The 15,533-nt window shown below is 40.4% G+C and overlaps 2 protein-coding genes across 2 annotated transcripts; both read right to left on the bottom strand.

The window, feature by feature from the left end:
* Positions 1–2,569: 2,569 nt before the first annotated feature.
* Positions 2,570–5,722, bottom strand: LOC117469209. The gene is made up of 4 exons (XM_034113590.1): positions 5,359–5,722; positions 4,773–5,137; positions 3,485–3,560; positions 2,570–2,740 (listed from the first exon to the last, which is right to left on the bottom strand). Exons 1-4 carry the CDS (start codon positions 5,575–5,577, stop codon positions 2,570–2,572), a joined length of 831 nt encoding a protein of 276 aa, XP_033969481.1. The 5' UTR covers positions 5,578–5,722.
* A 3,383-nt stretch (positions 5,723–9,105) lies between these two features.
* Positions 9,106–10,080, bottom strand: LOC117469210 (odorant receptor 131-2-like). Its single transcript, XM_034113591.1, has one exon. The coding sequence runs from the start codon at positions 10,078–10,080 to the stop codon at positions 9,106–9,108; it is 975 nt and encodes a 324-aa protein (XP_033969482.1).
* Between the last annotated feature and the right edge of the window lie 5,453 nt (positions 10,081–15,533).

Here is a 15,533-nt window from a genome sequence, read left to right on the forward strand (position 1 = left end):
ACAAATGTGCTGTTTTGTTAAAAAATTCTACAGATTTAGTGATTAATAAAAATATGATCTGATTTAAAGGGGACCTATCATGCAAAATGCACTTTTGTACGTCTTTTATACATGAATATGTGTCCCCGTTGTTCCAGGGAACTCACCAAGTGTCAGAAAACACAACCCTCTCTATTTTCCTCCATACCCAAATCTCTAAAAAAAAAAGGGGCTGCAACGGATCTGATAAAAACTGATCCAGATTTGAACACTGTCCTGACGTCAGGACGCTGGAGACGCTGTAGTACATATGCCAGGCCTGTAGATGGTGCTGTTCTCACTGAATCTGCCCTTGCTAAAACAGGGATAAAAAAATTCAAATTGAGCAAAATGAGGCATGGCTAAAATGCATGATCTGTTTGGTATTTTGAAAAAAAAAAAGTATAAATATGCCGTATATAGGTATGGTCCTACACTATATTATTCAAATATAGCATGATAGGTCCACTTTAATAAAAAAACGAGTTGATGTTCTTTTTTAAACTAATAAAAAATAATAATATTATCTATTATATGATTATAATAAATAAATAATATTGTATGTTTAAATATATCTGTGTTTCCTAACATGGTAAATCATTGTTAATAATTATTGTGAAGAATAATTAACATTAACATGTGATCAGACAGTCCTTCACATACAGTAAATGAATATGTATTATGATTATTATTAATAATAATATTATCATTAAAGGTAGGGTAGGTAAGTTTGAGAAACCGGCTCGAGATCGCTAGAATTTGAAAATACACAACCGGAGAAAATCTGCCACTTCCTTTTGGAGCCCCTCCTCCAACACACACGAACGTGCACATGACCAATGAGGGCACGAGATAAGTTTGTGCACAGATGGAAGGCTGACAGGCAGGTAGGCCATCCAGTTATTTTAGCCGGGCCGGCTAAAATGATAGGTCGTACTTTTTACAGTACTACTGCTTCCACAGATGACATTTTTTTATGGATTTTTTGTCAAAGCACTTAAGATATTCATTGCTATCGGGATGTTAAGAGCATTCCATGGAATATAACAAAAAGTGTATCTCGAGCCGATTTCTCAAACTTACCTACCCTACCTTTAAAGATGAATCGTGCAATTATGTTATTCAGGAAGTTTGTATCAAACAAGTAGCCCTTCGTATTACTCAGTACCCTTGAAGTATAGCTCTCAGTTACAAAAAGGTTGGTGACCCCTGATCTATACTGTCAATGTTGTATTGAAAAGAAAACACCCCACGTTCTTGAGTGTTGTGTACTGTTGTTGTTTTGTTAAGGAAAAAATAAAAGATGGACCACTCTATAAAAGTATTTAACTAATATGTTTATATGTACACTGAAGTTGTGTGGTGTCTTGTCAATTGTGTTAGTTGTGTTTGTTTTATGTCTGTCATTTCATGTTTAGTCAGGTATTTATGTCATTCCAAGTCTAGTCAGGTTTCTATGTAGAGTCAGGTTTTCATGTTACTTCACGTCTTGTCTGTCTATTTATGTCTGTCATCTCTAGTCAAGTCCCAATGTTTCATGTCATGTCTCGTTTTCCCATTTCCTGTTTTATTTTGTACTTACCTCTTGTCTTTCTTTTCAGGCCCTGTTCATACTTGCCAACCCTCCCGATTTTCGCGGGAGACTCCCGATTTCATTGCCCTCTCCCGGTTTCCTCCCGGGGTCATATTTCTCCCGCATTTCTCCCGATTTCTGACAAAATCAGATTTACTCAGGACTGTTTCCACTCGGACTTTAATACAGCTACACCATTGACCATTGTTTGGTTTCCATGGTAGCGTAGCGCGCGCAACTGAAAGTCTGAGAGGGTGAGGAAGATAGTCACAGCAAACAGAACAAGAATCGACAATTCTACCCTCTGCTCACTCCTTTCCTGTAAAATACAGGTCCAGCCCACACAGATGGTGCTACAGGCCGCAAGGCAGTGCACTTACAACTACAATAAGCATGTTAATGTTAATCTAATACAGCTCCGGCGATCCACTAGCACCCCGCCCCCCCCCCCGCGGTGGTTTTGGAAATGCTCCCGATTTCTGAGGTCTCAAGGTTGGCAAGTATGGCCCTGTTACTCCCTTTGTGTGTTTTCCCGCCATCGTCAGCATCTGCCCCGACCCTGATTGTTTCCACCTGTTCCCACTTCCCTCATGTTTAAGGCCTAGGCTCCACGGGCCCTTTAAGCTCGACGACGCCGTAACGGAAACGTTGAAACAGACCCTGCAAACGACAACGGGTCCAACCAAAGGTGGATAGATCTGGGAACGGAGCGCTCTGGGGGGTCCAACGGGGCCGTGTGGTCGCCTATACGGTCATCCGTTTCTGATAATGACGACTCAATAGCCCCGCCTCTCCCCACCTCTCCGCGTACCCCGCATCATTGCTCATGTGTTTCGTTAACAACAACAATGGCGGATCGCAGGGTTGGTTGCTATCGTGCTTCAGACGCTACTGACCATGCTACAGTTCTTTGTGCAACATCTACAGGAGCTCATCCATCAGCAACAACAGGACATGGAGAACATGACCTACATGTTGCTAAGAGTACCGCGGGGAATAACCCGAAGGGCAACCAGGAGAAGGTTTTGGGTAAGACCGGGCAGAAGCAGCAGTTGGTGGGACAATTTTGTCAATGGCGTTGTCGTGGATGAGGAATGGAGGGAGAACTTCCGCATGTCCAGAGCCTCTGTCGTCGCCCTGACCGAAGAACTGTGCCCATATATCGAAAGGCAAACAACAAACATGAGGGCACCAATTGATCCACTGAAAAGGGTTGCGTTAATACTGTATTACCTGAGCGATGGGGGAAGGATGCGGAAGACTGCTAACGCCTTCGGTGTTTCGCGCCAGACTTTGTCCTACATTATTAGGCAGACATGCAGAGCGATCTCAATCCACCTGGGTCCAAAATATATCAAGCTGCCTTTTACTGAGCCCGAGACCGCGGATCTGGTTGAGGGCTTCGATCATGCTCATCACATGCCACAATGTTTAGGAGCAGTGGACGGAACCCACATCGAAATCAAGCAGCCATCTACCAACCCCACTGACTACATCAACAGGAAAGGCAGACATTCCCTTAATGTACAGGCCGTCTGTGATTACAAGTACCGATTCATGGATGTTGTGGTAAAGTGGCCTGGGAGTGTGCATGATGCACGGGTCTTTGCTAATTCAAAGCTAAACATGTACTTGAAAACTGGAAAGATCCCTGCTCTGAGAAAACAGATTGTGGACGAGGAGGAGGCCATACCAATTTATCTTCTTGGTGATCCTGCCTACCCGCTGCTGCCGTACCTGATGAAGGAATATGCAACCGGTGGCTCCACAGTTCAGGAACAGTACTTTGGGCTATCTTTGTGTAGGGCACGTATGGTCATTGAGTGTGCTTTTGGTCGCCTCAAGAACAGATTTGCTGCACTTAGAAGGCCTATGGACATAAACTTGGTTGACCTGCCCCATGTCATTTACTCCTGCTTTGTCCTCCACAATGTTTGTGAGGCCAGTAAGGAGGCTGTGGATGATCAATCTGTGTTGGGAACAATTCAAGGTGAAAGGGATTTACAGCCTCCCACACAGAGCAATAGGTATCTCACTGACTGTAATGAGGGGGAGGGAAAGAGAGTGAGGAGAGTGCTTACGGCTTACATTGACCTTTAGGACTACATAAAAGACAGACTGTATTTTTTTTTTTGGAAGGTTACTGTGTTAACATCTGATAAACATTATTTGTTACATTCACTGTGCAGCTCCTTCAGTGACCATTTTTCTTTTTTTTACTTAGTACTTCTTAATGTATGTAACATTAAGCAACAAAATATGTGATTCTCCAATGTTCAAAGTGTGAAATTAAAAATAAAATTGCCTGCAACCACTTCCAGTGCAACATGTGACATTTCCGATATTTGACACTAGGGGGGGTTATTTATCAGAAATATAGTATATAGATGTCTTAATTATCATATGTATATTTATACTTTCCCATAAGGAACCAACGTGGCACGGTGTCACATGAACTTTAATGTTCTGTAAAGTTACACTGATGTTCCATCCTGACTTTCACAGGAAACCCGGAGTGACATATATGCACGATTAGAAATATGATTATGATCTGCTCAGTTAATTTAGCTGATTCAATTACATTTAGTTAATATATCCTTTATTCTTCAGTTCAAACAATGTTCTAACCTATTTAAACCAAAAAAGCATCCTCATTATTGAAGTTATGAGTTATATGACACTAGGGGGGGTTATTTATCAGAAATATGGTCTATATATGTCTTAATTATGTTCTCAATGTTCCCAAAAGTAGAAGCGGGTCTGGGTTCTTATGGGTTAAACAACTGGCTTACTACGCCACAAACTGAAGCTCACTGCTTTATCAGTCAACTTGGCCAGTAATAGATATCTCACTGACTGTAATGAGGGAAAGACAGTGAAGAGTGCTTGCGGAGTACATTGACATGAGAGACAAGACTGTTATTTTGCAATGTTTTTTATTCAGAAGAGTTGCAAGAGCTATAATGATATAGCATTTATAATATATACATTTATGGAATAAAAAGTGAAATGCTTTCAGTCCACATGTTCACAGTGCAACAAGGAATATATATATATATATATATATATATATATATATATATATATATATATATATATATATAAAGTGCAACAAAAACTGAAGCTCTGTGCTTCAACAGTCCTCTTCAGTGACTGGCTGTATGAATACTGGGATGGTTGCCGTGGGGGGTCAGGGGTCATCGTGTGCCGGTGTGGTGCAGAGGGGTGTGGTGCAGAGGGGCTTGGTGTGTAGGGGCTTGGTGTGTAGGCAGGCTGTGGCCTTCTATACAGGTACGGTGACTGTTCCGGTAATTGTCCACCGCTGCTGCTGTGGGGTTGCGCATGCATGAATTCCCTCATCAGGGACAAGTCCTCCCGAATATTTTCATTCATCAGAACAAAGCTTTCTGCGTTGCGGGTGGATGTTTTCTGATTTTGCTCCATCAGCTCCACCATCCTCCTTTTTAGTTTCAGGTCTTCCTGCACGGCATGGTCAACTGGAAGTTTTCTTTTCAAGCGGTCACTTCTGTGGCCGTTCAGCTGCACCTTGAATAAACCAGAGCATTTTTTTATTATTACACAATAGGACCATAGCCACCAGATCACATAAGACCAAAGGCATGTTGTGCAATAGCTTCTACTTTTACAAATACAACAGCTCTCAATACATTCTACTTTTACAAAGCTTAAACGTGTTCAGTTTTTCTGTGGAAGGTACTGTATCGTAGTATGTAGCAAGTCCGTTAAGCTTGAAATCATGAACATACCTGGAGCAGATTCCTGCGATGCTGTACAACTGCAGCAGCTGGCAGACTTCCGCTGGATTCGCTCGACTCTGGCGGTGGCGAATCGTTGGAACGCTCCAAACTCCGGGGTGAGCTTGGTCCGGAAGACGACTCTTCCAGGTCCCCCGTCTCGATGCCCGAGCTAAGGGAGCACGTTGCAGGCGAGCCACCCCAGACCTCTTCACACAGCTCAAAAAACATGTGCACAACACGTCCTTGGCCACTCCGACGCTTCGTGTCCACCGCATGCCTGTACTTTATGCGGATTTGTTTAAGCTTGGCGGCAAGCTGGGCCTTTGTAATGGCCCCCACGCTGTGAGGGAAATCCTTCCCTGTGTCGGTCCTCGGATACTGTGCCTGAAATAAGTTGTCTATATCGCTATACTTCAACTTGCAGGACTCCCAGTCAACATTCTCCTGTATTAATGAAGTTTTGTACTCTAATGTGACCCTAAGTAGAAGTTCTACCTCATCATCAGTCCACGAAAAGACCTCCTTTCTTGCACAAATATCAGCCATCTTCTACCTTGTGTGTTTGTTTGTGCCTTACACATCCGGGGGGGATCTTATACTCGCTGCTTTTGGTGGAGGAAGTTACAGCGCCACGTACAGGTTCGGCATATGTACTGCAGCTTTTCCAGCGGTTGGATGTAAACGGAGCCGTCTCGTGGAGCTTGACACAATCCGGTGTATAATGCGTGTGGGCGGAAGGTTTTTTGCGGTTGCGTTTGCGTTACTCCGATGCGTTTTGCCGTATGCGTTCCCGTGGAGCCGGGGCCTAAATAGTCCTTGTCTCCCTTTGTCTTGTGCCAGTGTGCTTCACATGTCCAGAGACCCAGCGTGTTACCAGAGAGGAGAGTTTTTGTTTGAAATCAAGAGTTTTGTTTTGTCCTCGCAAGAGTGATCTTTTGTTTAAACTTTGTTTTATTTTTCTCATTAAAAAGTGAGTCGTTGCATTTGAGTCCAGTATTTTTGTACCTCATTCTAACAAGTTGAATCCAAATATTTTTTTTTAAAATCTCGGTAACACTTAGTTGTTAATTAACATGCATATTAGCAGTATATTGGCTCTTTATTAGTAATTATAAAACACTTATTAATGCCTTATTCTACATGACCGTATTCTACAAGTAATAAGCCATTAGTTGAGAGTTTTTCCTCAATAACCCTCTAATTAGTGCTTATTTATTGCAAGTAAGGAAGTTGTTGTACATGAGTTTTGGTCTTAATATGCTCTGCTCAATATGGGCCTAATAAGGCAGCAGTACCACAAGAATAGTAATTCTCCCATAATAACACTTAACAAATATGATCTATTCTTATGTAACAAGACATGAAACTATAAGTGTTAATTGTGTCTAAATAACTCAAAATTAGGTATTTATATCTAAGAACATGTTCCCTATTTTAAAGTGAAGTCTTGTTCATAACCAATAAGCTAGTAGTTTGACTCTAATTGACCTGAACAGGTTCCCGATTTTAAAGTTGCCTCCTCTTCACACTTTGTAAATACATCACACAACTACTGAAATTAACCTCAACAGCACATGAACAAAGTAGGCACACGTTGAAATATCTGTTTTATTAATGAACCACTAAAGAGAGGTTCAGACACATACCAAAACATGTCAAGTTTCTCCAAGGCTGAGAACACATATGCAGCCTGTACTTTTTAATAAAAACTGATTTTTAACAGAATGTATGTATTTGTGATCAAACTGTGTGATCTGCTATGTACTTACACAATAGGTGAAAGGTGGTTATTGTGTTTTTGAGAAGACTAACAGTGCGTGTAATCATGCCATACATTTGAAAAATGTCAATAAATGTTCAGTACACATTTTTGAAAAATATAAATGTGCAAATATGAAACATACAGGTCAATATCACCTTGCTATTGGTAGCTGAACTGTCAAGGCTCAGAACAAATACACCAATTAGCATAAAACTGTACAAAGACCTTAATCGTTCTCTATCAGTCTTTCTAGCAGAAAGAGCTGTCTACTACAGGGTCACAAAGATAGATAATAGTGTCAAAGCTTTTGACTGACAGTGTAAATATCAACTTGCTATCTGCAACATCTGCTACCTTTCACAGGCTTCACACTTTATATTTTTTCCTAATGTCATGCAAAAGCATTCCAAGTGGTCCATTTCTCTGATGGTTTCCACGCCAGTAAGTCCACTCAATTACATCCAAATGATCTTTCAACATACTTTGTGTCCGATTTCCTCTAAGTCCGCAGATAGTTGCCTTGCAAATACCCCAAAACATATTCTTAGATAGAAATACTTACTTTTATTTAGTTTTTTTATTGAGTTATTTAGACACAATTAACACTTATAGTTTCATGTCTTGTTACATAAGAATAGATCATATTTGTTAAGTGTTATTATGGGAGAATTACTATTCTTGTGGTACTACTGCCTTATTAGGCCCATATTGAGCAGCGCATATTAAGACCAAAACTCATGCACAACAACTTCCTTGCTTGCAATAAATAAGCACTAATTAGAGGGTTATTGAGGAAAAACTCTCAACTAATGGCCTATTACTTGTAGAATATGGTCATGTAGAATAAGGCATTAATATGTGTTTTATAATGACTAATAAAGAGCCAATATACTGCTAATAAGCATGTTAATGGACAACTAGTTGATGGTGAATCTGTGTACCTTAATATAAAGTGTTAGTCTTATTTAGCATTTTCCTTAAAGGTCACCTCATACTATTTTTAGGCAATAGCATAGGTCTCAGATATATACAAATATATTAAAAAAACATGTCTATGAAGTGTTTTGCTCAAAATACCAAACAGATCACCCATTCTAGCCATACCTCATATCCCTCTATTTCCCTTCCTGTTACAAAAGTGCTGATTCTGGGTATGAAGCATCAAGGATTATTGTACGGAACCCGTTTTTAGAGATTTGGGTACGGAGGAAAAGAGAGAGGGTTTTATTTTCTGACACTTTGTGAGTTGCCTGATGCACCGGGGACACATATTCATGTATAAAAGACATAAAAAAGTGCATTTTGCATGATAGGTCCCCTTTAATGTAAAGAATCTGTAATTTCTGAAAAATTGAGATATTATAAGTACACAACTCAACAGCATACACAGTATAACACAGGTCGGATTGTTTTAACTACTTTTAATAACAATAATAACATACAGTGGTAAGAACAACAAGTGTGTTTGTGTTGTTGTAAAAGACTACAAGTGTTATTTAAGTATACATCTAAAAATATAAAAACAGGCCAGGTTCAACAAAATGAAATAAGGATTTAGTTCTTATTCTGTTATGAATACTGAATCATTTAGGCTAGGACACAGTGTTAAAGTGATATATAATATGGCTTATTGGTAGCAGATATGAACTGAATGAACAAAAGAGTTATTATTAACAATTAGAATAATTCTGTTTGATATGTTATAGGTTCCATAAAACCCGCCTGGTCCCAGAGCCCTTTTACATTAAATAATCAATTGTAACTGCATTAAGTCCAATAATATAACAGAATTAAGATTTCCAGAATCTGCACTCATTAGGATGTCATTTGTAAGCAAAGCTGATTCTTCTGTGGGTGTTTCTGAGGCCACACTGAAAATTCAGGGTTCAATGTCAGTAAGATTTTAAGGGAAACTTGTTAAGGACTTTTTTCAATTTGGGATATACTTGTTTTTGAGTTGTTATATGAATACAAACTAAAAATCAAGGCTCGGCCTATTTCACGAAGTCTACCTGAGCTTTGGCTCTGACGACTGAGAATTTCAGTCGACAACAAAGACGGTACATGAGGACAGGTCTGATGGTCTGATCTCTTATGCCATATATGAGAGAACTAAGGCACCTGGGGAAGAGAAAAATGCACACATATAAAACATTTGTGGTACGCACAAATACTATTCGAGTCAGAATTTTTGAAAGATTTATGAGCAAGGGGTTATAAATGGTTGAAGAGAGACTGAGGCCCAGCTGCACCAGATGCAGCAGCAGAGTTTTACGAGCTTTACGAATTGAAGCTTTGTCTGTGGAGGCCGACCTGGCTGCTATCATCACACCAATATAGGAGCAGCTGACTGCCACACCAGCACACACAAACAGAAGACAAGTATGGACTTTGTCATAATCATCAGACTTTGGTCCACGAAATAGGATTTTGTCTGAGCAAAGGTCTTTCATCTGCAGGCTTTCCAGCTCTTCAAATGGAAACTCTAACAGTAGAATAACTCGTGCCAGGATATGAAGTGAACTCACGGCCCAAACAACAATGACAGCCACTGCTGTGTTTCTGGTGGTAATGATGGTAGAGTGCCTCAGTGGGTAGCACACAGCTACATATCTCTCCAGAGACATCACCACCAGTGTCAGAGGAGAAATTTCATTTGTTAGATTGGCAACTATGAGGAGAAGGCCACACACAGTATATGTCAGTGTCATTCTGCCAGTAGAGAGCAGGTACAGTAATTGGCTCATTGCCATCTGTAGAGTGTCTGCAAAAAGGAGGTTAAACAGAAGAACATAACGGGAGGTTTCACGAAACACCGTTTTACTCCTCAAGGTCAATAACATAACTCCATTAATGAAGAGAAACACAAAGCATGGCACTGTAGTCAGAGTGGACATCAGAATTCTTTCCAGTAACCCCTGATACTGATCAGCAGTGATATTGGTCAAATATTGATTTTCCAACGACATTTACAAAAAGCAATTAAGAAATGAACCTATTAAAAAAAAAAGTATTATTCCAGTCTGTACTCCCACAACAAAGAGGATATCGATTCAGCAGAGATGCCTGTTGAGTTCACATGATGAATCTAAAATCATGCAAATGCATTTTCCCTCCTCCGACAGTGAGCAGGTTAGAGCCCATGCTTGTATCGATGTGAGCTCTACGTGAGCTGAGCTGGTCTGAAGGCTCACACACCCTGACACTGTATATGAGCTTTGTCCTTACAAACACTTCACGTCCAGTGGCGACTGGTCATTAGGGGCAGGTGGGGCACAGCCCCACCTAGTGTCAGCAGAAAGTATTACAAATAATGATTACAAAAATGCAAAAAAATAAATAAAAAAATATATAAAATATATTTTAAGATCATGTTTAATCATCTGATTCGTCTGTACATTGCTGTTTTAGTCTGTGTTCTTCTAATTAGTGTGTCTACAGTCACAGTGTGTGCCTATTGAGCTGTTTAGAGCCATGTGGGACAAAACCTGATTATGCCCCTTCCTCTCGCTGTGAAGTCAACGGTGACTGTAAAAACTTCACTGCGCATGCTCAGAGTATTTTGTAATGTAATGTGTGTGGCAAAAAAATAATGACCAGAGGGGCACGGAGTTACCATCCCCACCATACGTCATCTCAAATCATTCAGAGCTGATTGGCTGTAAGTACGTGTGCCGCGAAAAGTGTGGTGCTTGAAGAGGAGACGAGAGAGCTGCAGTGGCGCGTCCTAAAACCAGGAAGTAAGCACAAAAAAGCAATGAGATTTCTCCAGAGGATTTTAGAAAATAGCTCGAAATAAGATCTGTGGGAAACGTACCTGTTAGATAAATGCACGTTTTGATTAGCCGGATAACATCCACATGTCTACCCTACTTATATAATTTTTTTATCATAAATCTATGGATTAGATTTATGATAGACTTTTGAAACTACAAGAACATAAGGAGGACTTTTACAAAAAAGTAATAGAAATGTTTGTCCAGAAGGATAGGCAAATGGACTTCATCTTCAAGTCAAGGTAAGACCGCCATTTTATTGAAAATGGGATCTTACTAAGAGAGAACAATTCAATATTTAAATGATAAAATTACATTTTTTGGGTATCCTTTTGTTGAACTGTCTGTTTAAAATTAATCGAAGCATCAGACAAAAAAAGCTTTTGAAAATAATATTATATTTTGGTTTAGGTCAAAATATAATATTTGTAAACCTGAAGAGTCAGTGCCAGTGCCTCACCAGCCATGAACCTCACTGCACGTCACTGCAGAAGCTTATATATAGACATCTAAGTTTTTTGTGCCCCACCACTTTTGTACATATAAAAACGCCACTGTTCACGTCATCCATCACATGTAACATTTGTTAACAGTTAAGGGCCAAGTCATCTCTCTTTTCTTATTATTGTTAGCAATACATCTAGAATAGTGATGTGTCGGTCGCGAACGAGCCAATTTTTTTGAACGGCTCTTTGGTACGAACGAGGGGAACCGAGTCGTACTTGGTGAGAGCCGTTCTTTTTATCGTTCAATCGTTGGTCCGCACTCACTGCCTGCCAAAATCCACTCGCCTTTTAAAAAGCTTGATTTTGTTCCCCAAACGTATTCTGTGAAGACCCGCCCCTACTCTGATTGGTAGGTTTCAGCACGAGGAGTGAGATGGGGTGGGTCTTAACGGAATACGCGCGAGAGTGAAGTCATAACAAGTGGTACAGGACAGGTAGACGACGTGTTTTTCGGATGGAAAATGAGCCAAACGCGAAAACGCAGCAGCATTTGGATGCACTTCAACCAAAATCCAGGCAGTGATAAAGCGCACCATTTGTAAAGGCAAAATATCCTTTAAAGCAGGGTCAACAAATAATCTCCATCGCCACTTAAAAACACAGTATCTAATATTAAGAGTTGCATGAATTTAATTCAAGGCAAGGCAACTTTATTTACTTAACACATACAGAGGGTAAATTCAAAGTACATTCACTGACATGAATGACATGGATATGGCGCCACCTTGTGTCACGTTTACAATGCAGATTATTGACATTAGGTCTGGCAATACAGTCAATCATTATCCTGGTGATTATTTCGCAGATAAACCTAGTAACCCCGCCCCCTTTAAAAAAACGGCTCTTTTGAACAGCTCTTTTGAACGGCTCTTTGAAAGGAACAGAGCCATAAGATCCGGCTCCCTTCAAAGAGCCATAATTCCCATCACTAATCTAGAAAGAGAGAAAAATAATGACCACATTTTAAAGGTTTCAAACTACCAAAATGTAAATGTGAGATTCGAAACAAATCCTCTTTCAATTGTCAAACACATTTACAAAGCGCCATACACAAAGTCTAATATCGTCTCTGGAATAAAACTAATCCTAGTATTAAGCCTGTCACTGAAGGAGCTGCACAGTGCAGACAGGGGGTCCTGGAGAGGGTGGGACACATTGTCCAGCAGGGAGGACAGCTTGGCTGCCATTCTCCTGTCTCCCACCACCTCCACAGTGTCCAGAGGACTCCCCAGGACAGAGCTGGCCTTCCTTACCAGTCAGTTCAGGCGCTTCCTGTCAGCAGCCGAGATGCTTGCTAAGTTAATTCTAGGTAGGCGCTGTCTTCTGTGATCTAAAGACATCAGAGGTTTGCCAATGAAAATAAACATGACATATGACCACAGAAGATACGATATATTTCCATAATCTTGAAAAAGTAAATCCTTATAAATGTTTTTATGGACAAAAAGATTGCAAGTTCTTAGTGCACCATTTTTCTAATAGGCTGAAGGCCTTCAAATCAGTCACACAATGGCATGCTCAAGTGGAATGCAGAGTATTCGCACTTGCGTACATTAAATCAGTTTTTTTGGGGGAAAAAGGGGGTTACCGATCAGCTCCATGGGAGAGAAAGATAGTTTTGTATAAACTCTCTTTCAAGGACGTTTGTCAAAGGCAAATACCTTCAGCCATTGAAAGTGGAAGATACATAGCTTCCTTGGTTTTGCAATGCAAATCAGAGTAAGCACAACTTGGACCGCTACCCCTCCAGTGCCCTGTACTACAAAGCCAGTTCAACAGACCCTGGATATGTTTGAGTTACCCGGCTTATCTAATCCTAACAAACGAGATCAAGCTAAGCGGTCCTACGACGCTGGTTATCAACTCGGTAAATCAACCCAGGGTTTCTCTGTCCGGCTGAGTGCGCGTTCACATGAAAGGGGCGGGGTTAGCAACATTTGACCAATCAAAAACATGGAGAAGCGTACTGACAGCGCAGCGTCATACTTCATGAATAAAACTATCACTTTAGACAAATATGAAGAAGTTAAACTTTAAACATCAATGACTTAAACAGATAAACCAGGATAAAAACCACATAGTTGCACCTGCAAGGTGAATACAGAACAGCTTGTAAAAAATAAAAATAAACTACAGAGTGTTTGAATACGTACATTAACAGTTTTATGATATCACTGCCCCGTCTAAGACACGAGTGGATCTGACTTTAATTACATTTGAGTGTTTCTTCAACTTAACGTGTTGCTTAAAATAATACTTAGGCATACAGTATGTGACAATGTAAGTGTTGCACGGCCAGATACGGCTCGCGAAGCTGACTCAGATAAGGAAATATATGATATATTATGATATTATATGCTTGATGATCTGATTGATGATGTGATTTGAATGATAAGTGCGACACGTCGGCGTCTTCCCTGCATTCAGCAGTTTAAACTGTACTTCCTTTATCCTGTAATATGACTTGATAGCTTTAAACTGCACACACTGAGTTCTGATTGGTCAGCAGACGGTGCTTTCACTGAGTTGATCTCTTATCTGGAACATAACCTGCTCCGGAGCAGGTTAGGTGTTCAGCATAAGTTACCATGGAGATCTACCCCGGTAAGAAGTGAACTAGCGTCGTAGGACCGGAAACCCAGAGTTAACCCTGAAGTTACCTCGCTAACCGAAAATCCTGCTTCGTAGTACAGGCCACTGGTCTTCTGATTCGGGAATGTTCGTAGTAATAATAATAATAATAATAATAATACGTTTATTTATTATAGCACCTTTCACAGAAATAGAATTCACAAAGTGCTTCACAAGTAAGAACAAAAGTTAAAATGAAGACCACAGAAACATGAATACAATAACCACATCAGGCAGAAATGTAAGGTCAACATAAAAACAAAACACAGACCACGTGGAGTCCTGAAAGGAACAAACATAACACATAACAGAACAGAACACATCACACAAATTTCAAATATAAATAAAAGCCAAGGTAAAAAGGTAGGTCTTCAGTAGTTTTTTAAAAGCTTCTACAGAGACTGCAGAGCGGATGTCTGTAGGGAGAGCATTCCACAGTGTTGGAGCAACCACTTGAAAGGCACGGTCAGCTTTCGTTTTTAAACGAGACCTTGGGACAGCCAGTAGGCCCTGGTCTGAAGACCTAAGTGACCTACTGGCGATGTAAGGATGGAGAAGGTCACATATATATTCCGGTGCATGTCCACGTAGGGCTCTATGTAATAACCAGAACCTTAAAATCAATTCTAAAACGAGTTGGGAGCCAATGTAAGGATTTTAAAATGGGTGTAATGTGTGTCATCCTGCTTGACCTGGTTAACAGTCTTGCAGCAGCATTCTGGACCATTTGTAGGCGGTTGAGAGATGACTTGCTGAGACACGTGAAAATGGAGTTACAATAATCCAGCCGGGATGATATAAAAGCATGAATGATCATGCTTACATTGCTTACTCGTACAGTAATCTTCGGTACAACGCCATCGATGCATTTTCCAAAATAGCTAATGATTGTGTCCGTGTGTGTATTCATGTCGTCTTCAAACACACCACTCCGTGTCACCGGCCTGTCCCTTTTGAGTTCCTGCCTGTAAGCAGGCAGCAGCAGCAAACATAACACATGTGTGTGCACTTTTACTGTTTTACACATGTTTTACATTTTTACTTGAGATAAACCCGATTATACTGCAATAAGACTCCACGGCCATCTTCAGATCAAGACCTGTGTTGGCACCATTAGGACAGGAGCAAGAATACTTTACTAAGATGATACAATGAAGACCCAAGAAATAACACGGCCTGCATTCTTCTCCAATGTCCCTCCACCTTTCTTCTGAACCCAAATGACACATCCTCAGAAGACACTAATGTGATCTAAGAGTGACTTTATACAGAATATTTGTTTATGCATCAGTACAATGCTTACATTATACCACATCTCAAACTAATACTCCATTTGACCAAAATACTTAAATACCTCAACCCAATGGCCCACACACGTTTTTCATATGGCCTTAACTTTAGGGGTTCCACTTCTCACCCTCATTGCTGTAAGGAAAGGCCATGAAGAAGGTTTTTTAATGCAAGCAAGCATTATTTAGTGGGAATGCTGATAACAGCATTCCAACTATA

Source organism: Trematomus bernacchii, unplaced genomic scaffold, assembly GCF_902827165.1.
Source record: "Trematomus bernacchii unplaced genomic scaffold, fTreBer1.1, whole genome shotgun sequence".
Lineage (NCBI taxonomy): Eukaryota > Metazoa > Chordata > Actinopteri > Perciformes > Nototheniidae > Trematomus > Trematomus bernacchii.